The sequence below is a fragment of the Pithys albifrons genome, chromosome 5, assembly GCF_047495875.1.
Source record: "Pithys albifrons albifrons isolate INPA30051 chromosome 5, PitAlb_v1, whole genome shotgun sequence".
Lineage (NCBI taxonomy): Eukaryota > Metazoa > Chordata > Aves > Passeriformes > Thamnophilidae > Pithys > Pithys albifrons.
The window spans coordinates 57660534-57683517 of record NC_092462.1 but is presented as its reverse complement, the minus strand read 5'-3'; the positions used below and the strand labels follow the sequence as shown (position 1 = coordinate 57683517).

Genomic DNA, 22984 nt, shown 5'->3' with positions numbered 1-22984 from the left:
GCTATGATAAATCATGCTGATTTGGCACTGAAGGGCATCAGCCATCAAGGATTTGACTACTATGTCTTTTTTTCCCCTGAGATTATATCTCCTTGAACTGCCTGCCCTGGGCTACTAGTTTTGGAGAAGATTAAAAAGTGGAAAAAATGCTAGGGAAGGCCACTACAGAAAGTCTACATAGGCTTAGTTCTCTGGAAACCCATTAACACCAGTCACAAGACTGGCAAAGAAAACACTGGTGGTTGTTTAAAAGTCAGGCCAAGTCATTTTACGCAAGATCTGGTAATTCATTAATCAATCTGGCTGCAAACCTTGAATGAATAACCTGCAGTGGTGAAAGAGGCTGGCAGCACCACAGAACATGAGGGAGCTTATAATCTGAACCAATGCCCTGGTGATGTTTAAGGCTCCCCTCAACAGTCATCATCTTCCTGATACAAACGCTTCCAAATAAATAAGAAACCATTTATCTCCATTAATTTCCCTGCTGCCAAGGGCAAGACAGTCTGCATTTCATTGTGCATTTCTTTCTCTCCTCACATTCTCATTGTTTGTAATACAGGACTCTTTGGCATGTCCTTTTAGGCTCTCCAAATACATGGCACACAGAATGGCCTAGAAAAGTAAACTGGGCTACACCTATACAAAACAATTAAAACCAAAGTAATCAAATATGGTGAGCATCTTTCTGGAAAGCAAAATTATGTAAACAAATTATGTAAATAAATGAAGTTTGCAGAAGGGCAAGCAATGTGGGTTTTCTAAGGTGTTTTTAAAGGCTAAAAAAAGTGTTTTGCCAAGTATAAGATTTATGATTTTACAAAAGTTCATCACACTTTAACGAGTAGTTAACAGGCTGCATTTTTTCTTAACATCAGTTATTTGCAAACAATGCCAACAAAGAGATACACCCACCATAGAAATCTTCTCTCTCCATAATGGTAGGCATGGGTCATAAATAATTTTAAATATGACTAATCTTACACGATATGGAATAGTATATATGAAGAAGCCTCAAGGGACAACAGTTTGCATTCACAAAAACCCTTCTCACTCGTGGCACATTAATTTGTAGGTTTGTTCACAATTTCACGAAGCATTGGCTTTGAGAATGAAAAACTAACCATTTTGATTTTCTAAAAGTAACCAAATCAATTTTTTGCAAATACAATTTTTTAAAGTCTAGTTCTTCACAAAAGCAAATCATAAAAGTGAATGGGGCAGAGAACCATCTAAATAACTGGTCTTGGGTGACTTGTTAACTATTTACTTGCATGAACTTATGTCAATAGGCGGTGCGAGAGACAAGAACTCCATTTTATCTTTGCAATAGTAAGAGCAACAGGCAAGGAATATAGGTCAAAAACATAAGTGATTAAGATTTTAATAGAAAGAAATCAACTAATTTATAATGTACATAAGAGCAAACAGTGACAAGAAGAGCCTCTGTGCTGGGGCAGACATTATGGTATGGGCTTGGTTCGGGACTAGATTCAGTTACACTGGCATGTGAGCAGAATAATGCAGCGATGAATTAGGGGCGTCTGCAAAATACTGGCATGTTGTAATACTGGAGTGAAGGCCAGTATCTCATCACACCTAAGCAGATGAGAGCAGGGATTTATACTCAACACTTACAAACTATCTAGACTAATTGGACTTTTATCTCACTTGGCTCATGGTTGCTACCATAACTATCAATAATTTCTAGTCTGTGAGACTCCCGGTGCCACTGGGAGAGTCTAAGCTTGCAGGTGTTCAGCTCAAGCAAGCTTTTAGGAAAGACATTTGCTGAAAAATTGAAAATTCACTTTCTGAAACACAGGCCTTTCTTAAAAAAAGTGCTCCAGAGACACTCAGGAACTTTGTAAAGGGCTTTGGAACACCACCCCTCACCTAAACAATGCCACATGTACTGCATTAATACCTCAAAGGGGAGCGTGTTTCATTCAAGACTAGGTTTGGCAATTAACACTGTACAGCTTGTGCAAGTAATACTGCTCTTGTCCTTCCCAGCATTTGTTTGCCATTCTGGTTCTCTCCACTCCACCCCAAAAAAGGCTGTGTTTCTATTTTGGTATGACAATGCCTCATCTGGAAGCTTTAGTTAGATAAAACATAATACTCCCACAATGATAAATCAAGAAGCAAAAAAAGGTAAAAAAAGTTCTTTTCTTTTAAAAAAAGCCAATGAGGGTTAATATGGATAAATCTGGAGGTTACCAAATGGAAAACTGCACAAAACTTCCCTTCTCTCAGCTAAAACAAATAGTTCCTCACAGACTATGTGAGATAGTCTCTGGAGGAAGAAGACATCTTCTTCTGATCTTGAGCACCCCCAGTTGTCACATTACAGAGCAGCAGAGGCAAGAAATACTGCAAGGTATCCAGCTTGCAAGATGGAGAAGGGGGACAGGGTTAACGTATGAGAAGAGAAAATAACTGTTTCATTCCCATCTTCTGAGGCCAAGCAACCAAGAAATGTAGATGCAACACAGTATGAAGCTGAAAATAGTCTAATTTTGCAATGTGGTATTGTAAAATACCCTCAGGGCACAATTTGTCCCTATAGGTAAGTATGGACCAAGTTGTGAGGTCAGAGACAGCAATGCACACTGCAACTGAAGTCAACTGGTGTGAGGAAATCCAGGTGTTTGTAAAGAAAACAAAGAATTTATGTGTTAGGAGAAGCAGCGTACTCAATTTCCAAACTATTATTTCTTACCTATTACTTGCATTAGATGCATTGCCCCAGCTGCATTCCCCATTTCTCACACAAACTCTCTTGTTTCTTTGCACTGGGATAGCTTATCCTCAGACACACCCAAATCTGCCCGTGAGGTTAACCCTGGTGACCAGTACCGTGTCACCAACTCCCAGTGAGGTTAACTAGAATCCTATCTGGTTGTCTTGTTATTTGCAACATGCTTTGATTTTCAGAATAGGAATTATTTCATATAGAAAGTGACAATTCCTATGCAAGGCCTGTATGGGAATGATCACTACCTGTCTGAGACAACTTTGTAGTCAGCAGCTGTGGCCATCAGAACAGCCAGGCAATAACACACAGGGCAAGCAACAAGTCTGTGGTCAAGTTCCACTGGTTTTACTGGAATGATTTGTGTGCTTAGAATTGGTAAATACTTAATTGTATTACTTATCTGGAACCTACACTTTGAAAATCTGCATCTTCAGCTGATTTTTTCCTAAAGGAAAATGCCTCAGTATTTGGCTTTTGATGAATGTGGAAAAAATCTGTCTCCTTCATTATAAAAAAACCAAAACAAGTCTATACCACACTAGCTGCAAATGTGGACCCTGCCCCCCTGCTACTGGCTATCCAAACCTAGTCACCAGCATGCCGCACCCTGCCCGGGGCAGTACAACTGCAATTCAAGAACAAGATGGGGTTTGGAAACTTTGTAAAACAAGGTGCAGAACACTATACAAACTCAGGAAAAAACAAAGGCCTAAGCACAAGGCTTTGCAGGGCTATTGTGATTAGAATAAAATTAATTTCAAGTCACTAGGATCTTAAATCACAGAAACTGAATAGAGACCAGTTTCTGCTATCAGTTAAACTGGTATAAATCCAGAGCCACTTCATCTGCATCAGGGAGATCACTGTGGGTTTAGAGCTGTATACAAAAAAAAGATGGATTTTATTCAGGACATCACATCTTAGGTAAGCATTTTACTGTGATGTTTCAGAAATTTTTTCCAGCCTTTAAACTCCTTTAAACTTCCCTGAGCCAGTGGGCCAGCTCTACTTCCTGGAGCTCGGTTACCAGCCATGTGAGAGGTACCACCCCCAGCAGCTTGCTTTTTGCACAAGGTCTTTCTGCCAGCTAATCAATTTATTGTCCAATTTCCCAGTCAGTGGACGATCTATAGCCTCTCCTATCACGAAGGAGGGAAGGAGATTAGGGTTTAGGAGGGGCACAGCTGCCTGAAACCACAAGGCAGAGAATTATGAAGGCTTTACACAACAAAAGAAAGAAGACTGCAGACAAAGAGACAGTAACCCCCCTCTCATACACCCTGATCCCCACGGCAGAATTGGAAAGAAAATATTTAAATCTATCACCCTTCGACTTTTACTTTTAGATTGCTCTCCACCAGGAGATCTGCGCCTTCTCTGCCACATCCACCCTTTTTCTGCCCTATATATCAATGATGAGGACCTCTCCATCTGTGTGCAAGTATCCTGCACACTAAGGTTCTGACTGGTAAAAACCTTTACTAGAAATGTTCCAGTTATCCATCAGCTAGCTGCTGTGCTGCACTCTGCTTCTTGCTGAGGAATTCAACTAGAAGACAACAAACAACTTTCAACATTTGTTTAGCTTTGTAGCTGACAACTGTGCAACTCCTCACCACAACACCACAGGGCAGTGTGCTCTAGGCACTCTTTAGCTGTTTTCTTTCAAAAATCCAAAGTTCCATTTAAATCCTTTCAAGGCTTTCGACCCACATCCCTCCAGATTGCAGGCCTGGTTTTGATCATGAGGATTCAAGGAACCAGTCAGAACCTGTAACATATCACCACATTTTTTGTCTCTTCATGGGGGAAAAACAGTAAAACTGTTGTCCACCAGGTTTACAAAGAAAATCAGAAAAAAAGCAAGCAAGGACTTTGCAACGTGTACTTGCATCACCTTGCCTTACCTCAAATATATTGGCGGGTTCATTGCTGTACTGATTGGAGATGATCTCTGACTGGTCGCTATACCACTTGAGTCCCCCCAGAAAGCTGTCTGCATCCAGGTCGTTCACATCTAGTTCAGAGAGGTCAAGTTCTGGGAGATCTGGGCAAAGAGGCTGATCTTCACCAACCAGAGCAGCACACTGCAGGATACAGTAACACAGAAACAGTTTCATTAATTACCAGGAATCTATTAACTTTAATATCATGTGATAAGAATTAAGCCTCAATTTAGCTATGGCACAGGGTCACTAGGATTGACTTTGTTTTCTGGAAAAAAACCACTAAGTACTTCACCATTGCTAGTTTTATACAGGTATGCAAAGGGGAGGGTGAAATAGTGGGGCATAAACTGCCTTCTCTCTCTACTATTTTGTAACAATCATGTTCAAAGGTTTAAATCCAACAGCACAGGCCAAACCATGGCCTTATTCCCCTGCTTCAGAGCGAACCAGTGCAGGTAGAAGTTACAGATGAATACCTCTGGGCAAGGTCTGTCACGCATTTCCTGATGCATTCAGGTTAAAGAGGCACAGCCTGTTACAGCCTTCAGCCCTAGGGGCTAGCTCAAGCTGGAGATAGTCACACTTTCACTTCTACAGAACTTTACCATAATCCTTCTGGTCAGTCACGATGCTGGCTACCATATGGGCATAGAAACTATGGCTTAGTGATGCTGCTGTGCTCTTTTCCTGGTGCACAGACCACAGCCACCCAGCTACATATCAGGGCCCTGAAAACCAAACTGTGGCTTGAAATATCCCCATATTCTCCTTTGGGTGACAGGCACAGTTCACACAGCCTTTCACCTGCTTGGTGTGAACACATCTGTTATCCTAGTCAGTTTTGTAAATGTCTTCAGAGAGGGGCTGTAGTGAGGGCCCAAATGGGTTTTTCTCCTCTGGCATCCTCTGATTCAGTAATCCTAAAGTAGAGGGTCTGTGAAACATTCCGGTTGAGGCAGTAAACAAGATCTGCTCCCCACGAAACCACTTCAGCAGTGCAAAATGTTTTACCATCACAACTTAGGAAGAGAGTGGGGATAAATACAAACAAACCTGGAATCAGTGTTCCTTTATATGCTAGTAAGAAGCTAGATAGGGTATTGACTGACCTACTGAGGAAGGAAAAAATGAATAATATACATCCACTTTAGCATGGCAATTGAAATGTTAGAATGTCCACCAAAACCATTTCCTAATTTTGGAAAACAAATACTAACAGTTTGGCAAATAGTTGAGTTCCATGTGTCAATGCTGCTCGGTTAAGCAATTCTTGCTGCACTGTACCGTGTATCCTTGTAACTCACCTCCGAACATCAACGTCGATACGTGTATACTGCAAAGCACACATAAAGCTGCAAAGGCACCAGGTGCTGAATGGTTAAAAGCCATCTAAAGTCAACTGAGTCTAAGGACATCCAGATTCTAGCAATGTGTTAAGGATGGCCAACAGCAGGACCTCCTCGACTCCTGTCAGTTCACTGGGTGGTTTGAATGATTTCCCAACCTCTATTTGGACTGAAGTACACGCAGAAAGTGCCACTTTCTGAAGGCAGATATCTGTAGGGCACTAACGGAGTGTCAATGGATGTGAATTGCTCAATACCAGTTATGTCACTCTCACAAGGACTGCCTTTCACAACAATGCAAGCAAGAGCTGCTGAAGGTGCGTTTCATTGAGGTTTTTGTCCCTGGGAATCTTGGTGCGTCTGCACTGCGCGGGCTGGATGCAGCAGCGCAGCCGTGAGCAAAGATCTTGTCTGTTGGCACAAAGACTTGGTGCAGCTGGTGCGAGCTATAATTTACCAGGCAACTTCTATGTCTACCAGGACACTACGAGATAATCACAGAACAGGCCAAGGGGCAAGGAAGTTGAGAAGCTGCAAAATGAGGTTCTGAAATAGCAGTTGTTTTTCTTATTATTATTTAAGAGGCTGCAGAACTTTAAGAAGTCAAAACCCCACTTAAGTAATCTTAACTGCACACAATTTTTTACCATTATTTTGGGCATAAGAAAAAAAAAGAATCAGAGATTTTTCTTCCTTAGTGCGAGACACAACCTTCTGGCAGCAATCTTAAAATATAGAGATGACCTTTTTTGATGCTTGGCCAAAATCTCTGATCTCATTAAAGGATAATCTAGTTTTTGAGCGAAAAGGTAGATTCTCAGCATCATTTTCAGGTTTGTGTTGTGGAGGTCAGTAGCTTATAACTGATGCCACAGACTTCTAAAGTATCCTGCTGATCTCTTACTGCTTTAATTTATAAAAATAGCTTCACTCTGTGAACCACCTACTTAAACATGTTTACTTTAGGTAATCTGCATTTTTAAGTTCCTACAGTGGGCTATTAAAGCAACATAAACAATGGTATTAAAAAAAGAATGTCTGCTCATCACAGCTTTCATCTACCTGTAGTGCAATGTCACCCAAAAGATGTAACTGCTGAAAGGAAGTATGTATGTCTTGCCAATGTTGACATGATAATAAAATCAAAATACGACATTATGCTTCTAATCTGAGACACATTAGTAGCAAGTGTTCTTGTTATTAATTTATATTTGGCCTTTGGATAATGCCAGATTTAACACTCCAAGTCCTAAAACTGTCCTCATCTGACACGCTGATATTTACTGTTTGCCTATACATCTGTAACAGGTGCACCTGCATTGCTAGCACACATGTTACTGTCTTCCCACAGTTATTTGATATGATAGTTATTCCATAACTATAACCTTAATTCTACAGTAACATTTAGGAGGATAAAGCAGTCATTAAACACGAAAGGCTAATTACAGTGCGCTATTTCACTCCAACAGACCTTTTTTCTCTTAGTTTGGGCACAAACAATAAATTAGCTCAACTGCACTGATGGTAATGAATCATTATAATTAAGTATAATTCTCCATTAACCTTTTGGATGTTTTTGGGCCTTTGAAGGTAAATTTAAAAAAAAAGAAGACTAGGCTTGTGCCATATTAATTATATTAATGAAAATATAATCTGCATTTTATTTTTAACAAGTTTTTCAAAGTGCCAAGGGGATGAACTCAGGAAAGAGAGACTTGACAAAATGTGTGTCATGTAAATTCTTTCTATCAATCTTTGCAACCTTACTGTACATCACATTCATTAAGCTGTGAAGCACTGGGGACACTGATCAGCTACAGTGATGATGCAGGCCTTTATTAAGCAACACGTCGTCCTGTCATTATGTGAGCAAGAATATAATACATTTTACATTGACAGAAAACATTAACGATTCAAAAAATGAAAGCTGCCTCCAGTACCTGCTGGCTGAGTTATTTTAGCTCAGTAAAGGTGATCCCCTGAGCCAAAGCAGCACGCAGACACTAGTACTGCTACAGGAAGTGCAATGCAGGAGCACACTGGCAAAATCCTACCCACAGTTAATCCATCCACCACACAATTAATATTAAGATCAAACCCTTTTCTTCCTTTTTTTTTATTCTCTCCACTGTGAAAAAGTCATTCACATAAATTATCTATTCTGTTACTAGCTTGAAATTACTGCTGGAACTCTAGTGATTAAAATAAATCTTCAGTATTTCCATATAAGCTGGTTCCTCTATCAGCTCCTAGCAGCATTAGGAATAATACATGATGGAAAAATGAAGCTATGGCAGCTGAGACCCATGCTACAAGCCAGACAACAACCCACAGGATACTCCAGCTACTCAGAAACAATTAGGACTTTGGAGCCAGAAAGTCATCCACTTACAGCCTTGACTCATAATAGCTACAGGACATATGAATTATCCATATCTATTCCACTTTACCTAGAAATCAAAACAAGGTAAGACCAATTACAATATGCAAACAGAAATCAGCGGATACAATGGCAAGCTGCAAATATTTAAAACATGACAAAATGACTTGAGAATCCACACACATGCTCTATCAGTTAGGAAAAATATGCTGGAGAGCATGGGAACATTTTTACTTTAAGACAGGTACCTCTCTACAGCATGAACATCATACTTAAAAAGCATCACTTATAACCTGTTTTTCCCTTCCCGGTTGCCTGAGGGGAGCATTTTAAGCACTTATTCCAAGCTTGAAGCGAGAGGATTAGTTCCTTTGAGCAGGTCTGTATTTGGGATTCCTCTCCATGGGGTCCAAAGAAAGTTTGCTTCGCTTCGCAAGTTGCCTGAACTTTCAGGTAATGTTCCATTTTGCCGAATGCAAACATGCAGAAATCCTCAAACCTCACATTATACTCCAGAGATTACCACAGGGCTGTTTGCCTTTTTTTTTTTTATTTTTTCCTTTATGAATTGTAGCCAGCAGAAGCTGTGGATTTGATGTATTGCCGTCTATTTTTACACAAGCAGCAGCAGCAGCGGCGGCGGTAGCAGCAGTTCACACAGTCCTGCATAAACTCTATTCTCATGGTTCATCCTGTTGTCTCTGCTGTACAGTGGGATTTAACTATTTGTTGGACTACTCGGATTGACTGCGAACCCTGCTCTACGGGGCATTAGCTACAGCGTCAGTATTCCAATACCACAAGAAGCAGGGAACCATCTCCTTCCAGAAATCTCTTTTTTAAAAGCATCTAAAGCCAAACAACAGGGTATTCATTCCTGTGTGCATGTTTGTATTCTGCAGCTGACAAACAAGGAAAACACCTTAGACAGAGCCCAGTAAAACAAGCAATTAAAATATAAAGCCAATGGTTAATTTTAACTTTTTTTTTTTCCCAAGAAATGTCTTATTCTAAATAAACATGGCATTTTTCCAACCAGGCCACTAAACGCCACTGGAAATGCCACTTCAGACACCGATTCATATCAATATCTTAGAGCATAAATATTGCATATGACGAGAAAGCGAGCCAGAGGCACATGGAAATAGTTTCCAACTGCAGGAGATACTATACTGATGACAGGAGCTCAGCTTTGATTTGCTCAAGGCATCGCAGAGTAACCTTAAAATAGCAAACTTACTGGAGTTAAGATAAGATACGGAGTTGTTTGCAAAGTGTGGTGCCCCGGCCGCGCTGGCAGCTCCTGCCCACCCCGCGCCCGCCACTGCCCGCACCCCCCGCGCCGCCCACGCCGCGCTCCCGCACCTCCAGATCGCTCCATACAGAGTCCTGGTTGCACATGTCCCACGCCATCCAGCTGCGGAGCGACGGCAGGAAAGCTGGCAAACTACAGTCCAGAGCCAGGCAGGCAGGCAGCAGACACTCATGCAGGCAACGAGACCCTCTCTGAGTGCGAACCGAAGGCACCTGTCTTACTACTGTTCCCCGTCACATGACAAAGCTATTAAAAAGTAGGCTGGGCTGTCACTCATCCAGCCTTCTGGTGCCGCTGCTCCAGCCCGTGACGTCAGCCAGGGGCAGACCCAGCCTGAAGTGAAGTAAATCTTTGCAAAACCCGCTCAGACCTCGGCGGCCGCAGCACCACGCTGCGATTCAAAGCACATTTCCACGCCACACCCCCGAAACGCTGCGCCTGCCGGAGCACAGCCCCTATCCCGCCCCATCTTCTTTAGTTTCTTGGCTTGCTTCCTTTGTCTTCCCCCCACACCCCAGCACACAATAGGCAGAGCTGTGCTTATTATAAAGAAAAGTGAAGTGACTCCCAGCCGAGCTACAGCCTGCGTGCAAGTAACCCGAGCCCAACCTTTCCAGTGCCTGCACTGGCTCTCCGGCGCTCTTCCCTCGACAGGCTATCCCAGAGTTCGGCAAAAGTTACACCATCTTCCAACATTTTTGTGCACTCGGGGATTTTGCCCCTTGCCAAGTATTTTGGTTACGTTAATGGTTTCTCAGTGATAATTGCACCTCAAGTTAGTTTTTCCACATCGAATGCATCAGCAACACCCCTCACTCTCACCGCAGCATTTCACTGGAATGGAGTAAGCATCTATAAAAAACTCCTACAGTTATCTCACCTGCGCCGATGGGGGGGCCTGATCCTGTTCCCAGCTAGATTACAGTATTTCGGAGCTGCGCTTTAATCACTTTTCTGTCCCTATATTCCCCAAGAAACCACGGCAGTCACAAGCCACTGTCTCAGTGCTGCCCAGGACCGCCCGGACCCACCTGCCTCTCCCTGAAAGCTGCCTCCGGGCACATCTCTGCACAAAAACACTGCGCACCGACCCTTCTGACCTGGACTCGGTGTTTGCTCATTGAAAATAAATAAAATAATCACTTGTCATGTGAAAATCCAGGCGCACTGTTAAAAGACACGTCTCCTCGTCAAAGTCTTTGACGACAGGGGCTGCTGCAGGTGCAACTGGTTTATGATGCCCCTTTGCACTGCATACACAACAAACTCCATGTACCAAACTGAACTGCAAAACGTTGCCCACAACAGGGAAATAAATCCCACAAATAAAGGTCATGTTTAACTGTCTCCACCTGCCTGTTCACTGTCTTGAACTGCAGTTCTTTTAATTATCTGGGTGCAAAAAGTCTCATGAAATGTGTCGTGCTGGGCTACCAGTAAAACTTACAAAACTATAACTGATCATCCTCCATGTAATGAAATATTCATTTTCATTGTTATTTGCAAACTTGAGTATTCTAAAGGCTAAACGAATTCAATTATTATACAAGAGTATGGCAATTTTGCTGAGAGAAACATGTAAGTCAGTACAGTTCTTGAAATGGCCTTTTTCCCACAGATGTTCAAAACTTCAGAAATGGTAGGAGGTCTCAGATATATTCCTTGCTTATTTGTGTTTCCTTGTAATTCATTATTGCCAGTCCCGATAAAATGTACATTTTTCCCAGCTCGTGCTTAAATTGCAAATCACATCACACTGTCATATTTTCACAGAACACAGATGACAAAAATGACATTGTTTTTACTTAATTAAAAAAAACACAGCAAAATACCAAATGACTGCAGAAAGCCTTTCCTACAAATAATTAAATTAATGGTATTGCTTTGCTCTCATGATAAAAAAACCTAATTTCCTTATCAATTATATGCTGATTTAATGATAAAACTGCAGTAAATTATTATGATCTGTGCAAAAGGTGAGTACCTCTACCCCCTGAACAGTCAACTGTGAAATAGTGCTGGGCACCTGCCTGCCTGGAGTGGAGTTGGTTCTTATTAATTATTATCTGTGGATCCATGGTTGGTGGAATATTCTCCTTCAATACCTACTTATAATTGTGTTCATTGACTGTGCCGAATCCATCATCTGGGGTTTTTTTGAAGTTTCATTCACACCTTTTATAGAAATGTATTTACACTGGAACATTTCATATTGCTGTTTTGGATATTTTGACCTGCTCATGTTGTTTCTATTTTCTACATTTCCACTTCAATGCTTTCCCTTCAAATTAGCAAGTTAACTGATAAATATAAAAACTGTGACCTTAGTGATGCTCTCACCATACAAGCTTTAGAGATTGAAGAACTTTTTTAGTGCACTGTGGACGGTGCAACCAATAGGTAATAATTAAAAAGTTCCCCAGAGCTTCTCTATGGCCACATTATAGCTTGAACTTTGCTAGCACCTGGAAGGGATGCCAAGCACAATTCCAACTACAAAATACTGAGATTTCAACACGGGCTCCTCATTGTTTGGGAAGAATTTTTTTTTAACTGCAGTGTCTAACCCCAGCCATAGTATAAATTTACTCACTAGGATTTTTTTTTTACATGTTCTAATGTGATTTTTGAGCACAGTGCCCATAAGAGGAGAAAAACCAGGAAAGCAGCTGCAGTGGTGTTGTAGTTTGGAAATGGTGCAGCTTCCACATATGTAAATGAAACCTGTGAAACGTGGCCAGCACCTAAGCTGCTTCCTCAAAGGAAACGTTGTCTTCTGAACCCTGCCTAGTAGCTTTAGCAATGCTCTTCCCTCTGTTTTGACAACACTAAAGAATTGCACAAACATCTTTTGTGAGGCAGTATCTAAGCACATACAAGATATTTGGTTCCATAACAAACACGTACAAAGAAACCCCTCTTTCAGCTGGTAAAGTCTGTGGGTCTGTTTGATCCAATCTGCCCCACTGAAAAGTCCACACAACTTCCTCAATCCCTGTATTTCCCCTGTTTTCAGGTTACTCTGTACTGAGCCTCAGCAATTCCTAAATGTTGTCTTTTCTTCTTTAGGGGCCATAATTCAAGAAAGTTCTGGTGAGCCTCCCAGCAGCATTTGGGCACAAATTCCCAAATCCTGATACATTTCTAACAGGACTGGAAGGTGTGGCTGCGGACAACAACAGACAATAGAAATCAAAGACTGGAGCTTTCAAGCTCTTTGTCCTTGACTTTTTCCTGGACTCAAAATTCATTTCACCTCTTTCTTCTTTCACCCACTTTTCTAACCATGGTCATGTGTTTATACCCTGTAATTAATTTAGGTTTCTTAAAGAAGCGACTGATTTTGGAGCCCTCATCCCTTCAGAATGACACTGAGAAAAAAAAGTTTGCTTTCCTTGCCCCCAAGACTATGGTATACTTGCTGATTTTCAGCAAAGTTTGCTACTTTTCCAGTAGAGTAAGGGCAACCAAACTTGTGTATAAAAACAGAGCTGGAGTTTCAGCCAGACAAGATTTGCAAACCAGTTCTCACATCAGCTCAACCCTTTCTGCTCAAAACTCCAAGAGTGAATGGCCTTACAGCAAAGATCAGCCAATGCTGTATATAAAAGAGGAAACTGCACTCCAAAGGTGTGTTAGCATGAATTGTGTTCTATATAAAGTATATGTACCCTATTAATTTTTTATTAGAAATCTTCCTTCTGTGCATCTTTACTCTTATTTTTTGCACAGTCCTATATTTGTTTTCTAGACCATTCTCTCTGTTCCTCTTCTATCCTATTTGTTTGCTCTTTCTTTTTTTCCTTCTCATTTTCTTTTCCTTATTTATCAAGTTCATCCTACCCAGAATACACCCTCAATAGCATAAGCCAGTGAGTCAAAGTCCTTGAACTTCTGGGTTCATTGGTGCAGTAATTCTACAATGGAATAAAGCAGTGTGCCCTCTCCAGTTCTGTTAGGGCAGTTATGACCTGAGATTTTTTTTCAACAGAGAAAACCCATGACAGTGCTCTGTACCAGTTCTCTGGAAAGCTCAAGAGATCACAGCCAGATTAATTCCTGGACCAGCACTGGGTCCCAAGCTGCTGTCTGAGGAGCTGTATATTCGAGTCCAAAATAACTTTCTCCAAAGGGTGCTGCGTTACTGACGTTACTGACACCACGCTGAGTTTTGCCACATCTGCCTCCACAGACTGAAGGCTCAAATAAACAGCACTGACTGCCAGGGGAAACCACTCCCTTGTTCACATGCAACTGGACCTGACTGTGACTATATACTATTAGTGCAGATTACCTGATTATTGATGTTTTAACCAGGCTTGCAGACATGCAACCCTTTGTAACTGGGTGCTTGTAGCAAAACCTTCCAGGAGTGCCTAAGTGAAGCAGGAGGAGCACAAGTACCCATTACAAGAAATCTGCTTGTAGTTTTTCTTATACCTGCCTGAACATCACCCTCTTCATAAACATATTTCACTTACTTATTATTAAAAACAAGAAAAGCAATCCACTCAAGCTCATTACATAAGAAATACATTTGCCACTTGTTTTCCCTCAGTATTTGGAGCCTATGCTCCAGAACCCACATTTGCTATGATTTGCAAGAAAATCCAGCTTGTCAGGCCTGCTAAAAGCAGCATGAACAACGTTTTTCACTTGATTGTTGCTGTTTCATAGAAAGACTAATCTGTAAAAGAGCATCCACATTTAAATTTATGGCTCCTGTGTCTGAGAAACAGAGCCATGTAAACATATTCGTTTCCTGGGGAGGCTTTGGTGCTGTTTGAGCACAGACTCCCAGGCAAGACCACATCAAAATCGCAGACCATTGCACATCTTCTCTCCTTTACTCTGATATTTCCTTGGAACAAAAAAAGTCATAAAGTTCTTTTTATCCCCTTATCCTTCCACACTTTCAAGTCACTGGAAGAGATCAAAACCTGCTCACGTCTGATATTATCAGACCCAGGGAATTGTTTTCTGGCATTCCTGTTCAGGGGTTGGGAGTCATCTGCTCTGCACTGGAGAAGTTGTTCCCTTCCTCTCCCACTCCCAGCCTCGCTGGGATGCTCACACTCCTTCTGGGAACAGGCAATTGTCTTCTTCAGCTTCAGCCACAAAGGGCAGAACCTGTGGAAGCTTCAGGGATACACCTTTTATGTGTAATGCTATGCAGAGCTCTGGCTCCCCACCCAGATCCTTCTATGACCATCCACCTTGCACTACCTTTCCTGGGTGCCCTTGTTCCCTGACTTGTTCATCATTAATGCCAATCTAGATTTTACTGACTTTTTCTGAGAGGAATCTGAAGAGAATGAAGAGCATTACATCCCATGAACAATCACCATGAATTTGATATCTTAGGGTACAGAAAAGATTCCCTGGTAAGTCTGGTGGGAGCCAAGCTGTCCTTCAATGAGGCAGCCTCCCAGCTGTCACACGCGTTTGGGGTTTGCTTTGCCACCTGGCCGTTGAGTCACCCAGCCAGGAGCTCCCAGCCTTGAGGGAAGCCATGGTGTTCAGGCTGCCACAGCTGCACAGGAGAGCACAGTCCTGCCAGATCCACACTGAGGCTCGTGGTAGCTGGTGGAAGACAAAACTCTCCCATTTCCATAATACAGCCTATCTCCTCTGTAAAATGGCTGGTAAGGCGACTGCAGTGGAGTGCACACAAGGCTACAGTGCAGCTCTGGAGAGAACAGTAACCTTTAAATACTCTAAAATCAAATCTTGTTTTACACAAAACCACTATGGTAAAGTCGACATGAATGAAGCACCTTTGAGTGAAGGAACAGAAGGCAGTGGACAGTTTTAATGCCTCCTAGCAATTTTTTTAATAAACTAGAGATGACAGACAGCCTTACCAACATATCTCTCATCTTCTATACGACTTTCTTCAGACAGAGCTTAGTGGAACTGAGTCAGCCTTTTTTCTTGGGCCTAGCTCTTGGCATTTTTCATATTAAAACAAAGTATAATGTGGAAATAATTCTGAACTGTAGTCATCTGATAGGATTTTAGTAACACAGGGCACAGATCTTCTCTGCAACAATTTTAGGCAAACAAAAAATGAAAATATCACACAAAAGACCTGGAGTAGTTGTTGTGTTTTGTTTTTTTAAAATATGGCTATGCATGAAGTCACTTGAGTTACGTCTGGCTGTGGAGGAGAGTGAGCTTCTGCAGAAACTCCTGTCAGTGGGCACCAGAGTTTCACTCGTGCAGCAGCCAGCACTCACTGCTTGGCCTCCAAGGGCTCCAGACTGCAGCAAAGATCCCCTTCCCCAGCCACCCACAGCCCCTGCACCCTGTTTTCCTGATTCAGCCAAGATAAGCCAACAGGAGACAGGGTCACCTCATCACAACAGCCAGCACAGAGCAACAGTCTCATGCAGACAAGGCTTCTGAAGGATCACCTTCCCCTGACCTCTTAACTAGTAGTTTCTGCCAGCCAAAATTGAGCCCTGGAGTTATTTTTAGCCAGGACACTTCATGAATTGCAGTTAACTTGCAATATGCAAACTAGTGACTAGTGCTAGAGGAATCCCTATGGGTTTTGTGGTTCCACTCTCTGCTCAGAAGTCCAATTATTCATTTTTCTTGGAGCTGCAATATTAATTTAAAAAAGTTGCACAAATGGCAAGAGATGTCATCCTCCCTCCATCCCCAATTCAGATAACCAAAATAAAGGAAGATAAGCATTTAGCTCAGGGCTTATTAGCTATACAAACTGCAGCAATAAACCTTTGGAGGCTAACCCTCCTCCCACGATGCTTTTGAAAAGAAATTTGTCAGTACTTCCACCTTTGACTCAAGGCCAAACAAGCTAGTGCAGAGATGGAATGGGAGAACTGCTAGCCATAGAAAGGTTTGGGTGAATTACTATTTTATTTTAATTGAATTTAATTTTATTCTATCCAAATCACTTGCCTGTTTATCTGAAAGAGAAAATGCAGTGAAATAAAAGGGGGGTTAAAGTAGCTGGAAGGGGTGACTGCTCTAAACACTTTTGAAGGGAATGGAAATCTTTAAATGGATTTAGGCAGGCTTTGAATCAGATCTTATCAGAGAAGGTAGGACCAAGACAATTCAAAGCAGAAACTCCTCCACCCATTTCCACCTCCCTTTTTTTTTCTTGCCTAGGATTTTCATACTACTCAGGCTTCTCCAGCTTTTCCCTGTGAATAGAACAGTGGTAAAGCATCACAACCGCATCAGCTACCACCGTTTTGGACATCTTTGTTCCCAAGAAATGTAGTATTTGCTGAATATCCTTTGCCCTGGGACACTGGTCAATTATTATTTTCTAAGTGGGTCCTAGTGAATATTCATGGCTCATCCCCAAAACAACTATGACTGTACTTTCATTACTTTATGTCTAACAGCAAATAAGGGAAGTTTGCTACTTCTGTGTTTGTCCCTAGTGGATCTCTATCATTGTAAAATGTCCCAATAATCTGACACAATTAAACATTATTTGCTGTTTCTGCTCTTTTGAAACTCCACATGCAGAAGAGCAAGCCAGGGCAATGCATTTAAATGAAAGCATTGAAAGGGCCATGTAGGATTTACACTGAAATAGAGACTTCACAAGAATGCACCTTTCCCTTTTGCCCACTGCAGGCCCCCCTTCCTCTGAGTAACAATGAACCAAGTAAAATTAGGAAACTGTCTGAATGGAAGATTGTTTTATGTTCCAAGTTGCTATGCAAAAAAAAACTCTGAAAAAAACCCAGAAAACCAAGACCAAAGACCACTTAATCAAAATATTATTACCAATTTATTAAACTGAGATTGCATAGACTGGAGAATGAGTGTGACACATCCCCAGGGCTTTTGTGGAGGTAGACCTCCACCTGTTTCATTCTCACATGCACTTCTGTTTACAGAGATGTGGAAAAAATGTTTACACTTCAGTTCAATGCAACACAATTTTACATTGTTTGCAAGTTTTCTTTAAGGCAGGGCAGGGGCATGCACAGCAAGCTGTAGATGTACGTTTTGGGGAAACAGGGAGACTGGGGGAAACACATGGCCGTTGTTAATTTATGTCCTGGACAATGCCATAAATCGAAGCATCACTGACAATTCCTGCCCAGTAAACATGCTCAATTTCATCTCCTGTAAAAAGGCGAGCAGGCACTAAATAGCAACACATTTTGATTTTCATTTAGCCACTTTAATGATAGGTGATGTTACTGGAAAAAGATCATTTATCTTCAGATTTATTTTATATGAGATAAAAGGCCTTGCCAATTTTTTAAAATTCATTTACACAAGTGAATAAATCTTCCCAAACAATAAGTGGGGAAGTCGTATTTCTTTAACTTTGCTAAAATCTGAAAATGCTGATCTTGGAGTGAAATAGACAGCACTGGCATTTTAATCAAGAACATAAAGACTCCCCTTCTAAATAAGAAGCACAGCTATACTTCAGAAAAAAATATCTCCGATTCGGAGGAAAGCCTTTTTTAATGCATTTGTCAAAAATCTCTGATAAATCAGGAAAGACATGTGCAATTTTTATATCCCCTTCATTTTTAGAGCAGCTCCAATGTGAAGGCTACCTAAAAATAGACCAAACCTAACCTTTCAAATATCTATACTGCTGCATACCAGGAACACAAGCTTTCAGTGCCTCTCATGGCTTTCAAGAGCTTGTGCTGTGCCTGTCTTCTCTAGCACATTATCCCATGCTGCATATTGTACCCAAGCACGAGATGAGCTGCGTGTTGTAATTTGCAGTGTGTTGCAATATGTGGTTTGTGTCCATTTGGGACACACAAGCAGCAAGATCATCAAAACCAGCCTTCCCTTTTGGCTGTTTGGCTTTTGCCACAAAAAGGACACTAACAACACTGAACCCAGTAAGTGTGGATGCGAAAGTGAAGCTGTGCCAGCTGCCCCAGAAGCTCTGCTCAGAAAGCACAAGCTGCCTGGTTTGCGGCACACCACTCTTAAAAACATGAAGGGGACAATAAGCTCTTTTGTCTTACAGTTTTCTACAGTCCTTGCAGACACACTTCTACCCATCTAAAGAAGAGACTTGCCAACAGCACACTGAACTCTGAGTGACTGGTGTAGAATTACAAGACAGCAGAATACATGGTAACTATTTCTTTGCATTACACTTTCTAAATTGTAGTTCTGCTTGGCCTTAACAGTATAGGTCAAATTCATCCCAAGCAATCCCAGCAGCTTCAGGTCTGTGGTACCTGAAAAATCAATAGCAGTTAGGTTGATGAAGTTATAACAAGGGGGATTTTGGCCCAGGCTGTACAAATACTTCCTTTTATTGCAGATACTCTCCACTTGGTATAATGCTTCAGTAAATATATTTTGATGTTCTGTAATGCTAAACCCTCTACTTAGCAGGTCATGAAGCCACACCAAGAACTGAAACAGGCGAAATCTATACTAAAGCAGGTTGTGGGACTGCCCTGGAGGCTTTGTGACTGTGACTTTTGCTTACATGAAATAAAAAATCACCTTTGTACTATTTGTTAGCTAGCTACTCCTAGCAGGAACGAGCTCCTAAGGACTTGCTTTCCTTTGTTTACTGTCATGCTCTGCTCCAACAGAGTCAGAAGTTCATCAAGGCATTTTACTTTGTCAAAAAATGAACAAAATAACTTTCACTGATCAAATAATGAAACTAAGCAGCATCAAACTAAACAAATTCCTTCAAAGAATTTTGGAATGAAAGTGTCTTACTGCTGATGAGGAGGCAAGAATAGCAAACAAAGGCATAGGAATAAAAACTATTCAATAAAATATCGATTTCATTATCACCACCTATTCAACTTAATTTTCTTGGCATCCATATCCCCTAATGCAGGTTTGTGATAGATCGTACAATCACTTTTTAATTAAGCCCTACTGTGCTTTGTATTAAGAACAAGGCAGTAGACATTATGGCACAATATATCTACCAAAATATTTAATGCTTATCCTTTTCATTTTGGTATTTAAAAGTTGTTCTCTTAGGAGGTGGTATCAGTATTTAACAACATTCTTGACAGCAAGTATAAAACCAGAAAGCTTCGTACTTAATCTAGCCATGTCAAAACTGAAAACCCTTAAAATAATTGCTTTCTGAATATATGGTATTTCCACTGCATTACTTTATATTACTCAGCTTGCAACATCTTAAGATGCAAAAACTTGTTTCTTCTCCTACATACTGATGAGATGGAAGTGGCACAAGGATAGAAAACTGACATTTGACCAAAAGTGTTGAATGGTACATGAAACAGATGTTATCACATTACAGGAGATATTTAATGAAAAGCTGTAGAAGACTGGAAGCTTCCTGGGTAGGTCGTATTTTCTTTGAGGTTGAGGTCTCTCACGGTGTATTGCAGCTCTGTGGCTTGTGATGAGGCCGATCCTCTAAAAGAACAATGCTCTTCTTCCAGTGGAGTATTGCCACTTTTCAGAGGGCAACATTCACTTTAATTACTAAAATGTACCCCACATTCTTCTTCCGAAGAAGAAAAGGCTGTTGTTGCATATATAATATGGTTTTAGTTTTTAATGCCAGAAATGAATCAGTAAACATAGCTACATTATGGTATACTATTTCTTATTCTGTACCCATAGTAACCAAATTAATCTCAAGGCGCTGCTGGCATTAATTCAATCTGAAGCTCATACTTTGGATTTCACATAGGTGCCTTCATCCTATTCTTCTTCTCAACTAATAAAATGTTAATATATGGCAATATATTTATTTCTGGTTCAGCTCAAGTTGAAGTATGCAGTGCAGAAACCTAATTAATATCAATCATATATTACAACACTGTGTGGTTTAGTATACAAAAAAAAAATGGCGCTAGCATATGAGGATGAAACAGATGACCCTAGGAGTTAATTTCTACCTCTAATTTCTGTGTTTCTAGGATAGGGAATGCCAGTTTTTCCTTACCCCTCTCAATCTCCATTGAAAAAAAATCCCTAACATACAGCCAAGAATTACACTAAATATATCACATATTATAAGAAAAAACAACAACAACAAAAAACCCCAAGAGTAAGGACACCTTGGAGGATGAGATACTGGTAAAACCAGGACAGTCCCCCTGTACCACCATGAGTTTGGTGCGCACTGGCAAAGAATTAGATCCCACAGCGACCCAACAGTGCTGCCTTCAGCAACACCCACTGCTACACGTTTTTCTACTGGGACTTACAAGTCTTCAGCCAAAAAAAAAATCCAGATGATGGAGAAAAAACCTCTCCAAATCCCAGGAATTGTACTTGAGCTGCTCAGGAGTCATAAACAGCTCAACAGCTGAGGTGTTGACTAGGCCTACTCTAGACCACAGCAAACAGAAATCCAGTTCTTTTGTCAGAACTTAATTTGGGCAACCTGAGCCCAAAATGCTCTACTCCCCATAGTTACAGAGATTTTGAAGCAACAGGTCACATTTCTTGGAGCCTTTTTTACCCAGCTGCTCCCACTCCCATGGATTTCCAGGAACACTGGTGTTCCCAAGAAATACTATTTTGGGGTTTTCAAAATGCCCACCTAAGAGAAATTACTGCACTGAATGGCGTCCAGCTTGATCCAGGCACTGCCAGAGCAGCAGGGCCCGATTCTGTCATCCTTTCTCATCACATACAAGGGTGAGCTCGTGGGAAACTCCTGGACTAGCAGAGGGAGTGTGGGGTGAGCGGCGGCTCACCAGGTGAAGATCCTTGCCCTGAGAAGAGCCACCACCATGCCAGTGCTCCTCTGCATGGAAGCTCAGGCCTCGGGCCGTACATGGGCCACAGACGTGTAGCAAAGCTTGCCTTTGGCTTATAAACATTCCATCTTCTGGCAAAAGTCACAGGGATGTGTGAGCAAGGCCACAGCCCAGTTGCACTGGCAGCCCCATGCCCACCACTGCAGGGCGCACAAGACTCAGTGAGTCTCTCCATCAGGAGCATTATTCAGGGCTCTATGCCCAGGCCTTTGCGAAAGGTCCCATCTCAAACCCACCTGCATGCCACAGGACCGAATCAAACACACCACCCCTTCTCATCATTTCAGGTTCTTGTCTTCATAACCAAGCAGTAAACTCCCAGAAGCCCTGGTGTGCTCCTGGGTGCTCACACGGAGCTCCCACTGGCCTGGAGCCCTGCCCGTGTACTGCATCCAAGGGCACAATATAGTCCTTCACTTTTACCAACTGCTATAGAGTAAGAATTCCTAGAATGGCTCAAACACATACCAGTTCAAATATGGGTACTGTCAGACTTCTTTTCTATTCCAAATTAAGTGCTTTGCCAGCTTCAAAAAAACAGATGGAAAATACGTCCCTAAATGTGCACCCTTGTGATCATTCCAAAAGGAAAGCAGTACCAAGTAGCTTAAAACGTTTGCTAGAAAAACTCTTTTCCATATCATGCAAATAGCAGACAAAAATAACTGCTAGGCAATTGATATACATACAAATATTGGTTATTTTAAACAGTAATTTGTTATTGAGGACATTTCACTGAAATATTATAATATTCAATTTCCTCTGCATTTGCATGGAAAAGGAGCTGGAGAGCGCATGATCATTCATTTAACTATTACGTAAATATGTCTATCTAAGATCACACGACTTTCAAGCCAGAGTTCAAATACATGTTTAATGCATGAGAGTATGATGAAGAAACTTGTGAACTCACAGGTCTCATAGCCCAATCTCAATCAGATAGCAGTTTGGTGTAAATATGTACAGTATCATGTGCTTTCACTAGCACCATGTCTCCAGGCAGCAGTCTGACATCAGCAAAGGAGACAGGTGGTTCCCTTTCCAACCCAGAAGGGGAGGAAAAAAGGATTTAAGACACTGTGTAAATGCAGCAATATTTTTGCCTTGCTGTTTTGCTACAGTTTTCAATCCTTAATGAATCTGTGTGCATGAACACTTCTTATAACATTTTCGCTACAAATCAGTGAGCGGATGTCATGTCCTAAGATATTTATAACCTTAAAGGTAGTGGTAAGTGATACTGTTTGGCAGCCTTCGTTTAGAAGTGCTGAAGATATTTGCCTTTTGGTTTCGTAAGAAAGGAGCTCCAAAAAGCCACAAAACCTCAGTTTCCTTGCTCTAAATGTATCCCTTTCCTATTGCAGGTCACTGTTACTAATAATGCCTGTAAGAATGACAAACAACAGTCAGTCACGGGCACACAGCAGGTCACAACTGCTTTTAGCTAGTTCAACTTTATAAACTCTAAAAGTGTGAGATATGC

At 41.4% G+C, this 22984-nt stretch overlaps 1 protein-coding gene across 2 annotated transcripts in view; it reads right to left on the bottom strand.

Annotated features, from left to right (window-relative positions):
* The window catches only part of PPARGC1A (PPARG coactivator 1 alpha), a 376608-nt gene that overhangs the window by 58639 nt on the left and 294985 nt on the right, over positions 1 to 22984 (bottom strand). The window contains exons 1-2 of one of the 2 annotated variants that reach the window (XM_071556701.1): positions 9802 to 9973; positions 4669 to 4848 (exon numbers count right to left, since the gene is read on the bottom strand). In XM_071556701.1, the coding sequence (XP_071412802.1) occupies positions 4669 to 4848; positions 9802 to 9849 (228 nt within the window). In that variant the 5' untranslated portion in view covers positions 9850 to 9973. Of the gene's footprint in view, positions 1 to 4668; positions 4849 to 9801; positions 9974 to 22984 lie in introns of those variants that run through there. The other variant, XM_071556700.1, reaches the window with a different exon arrangement.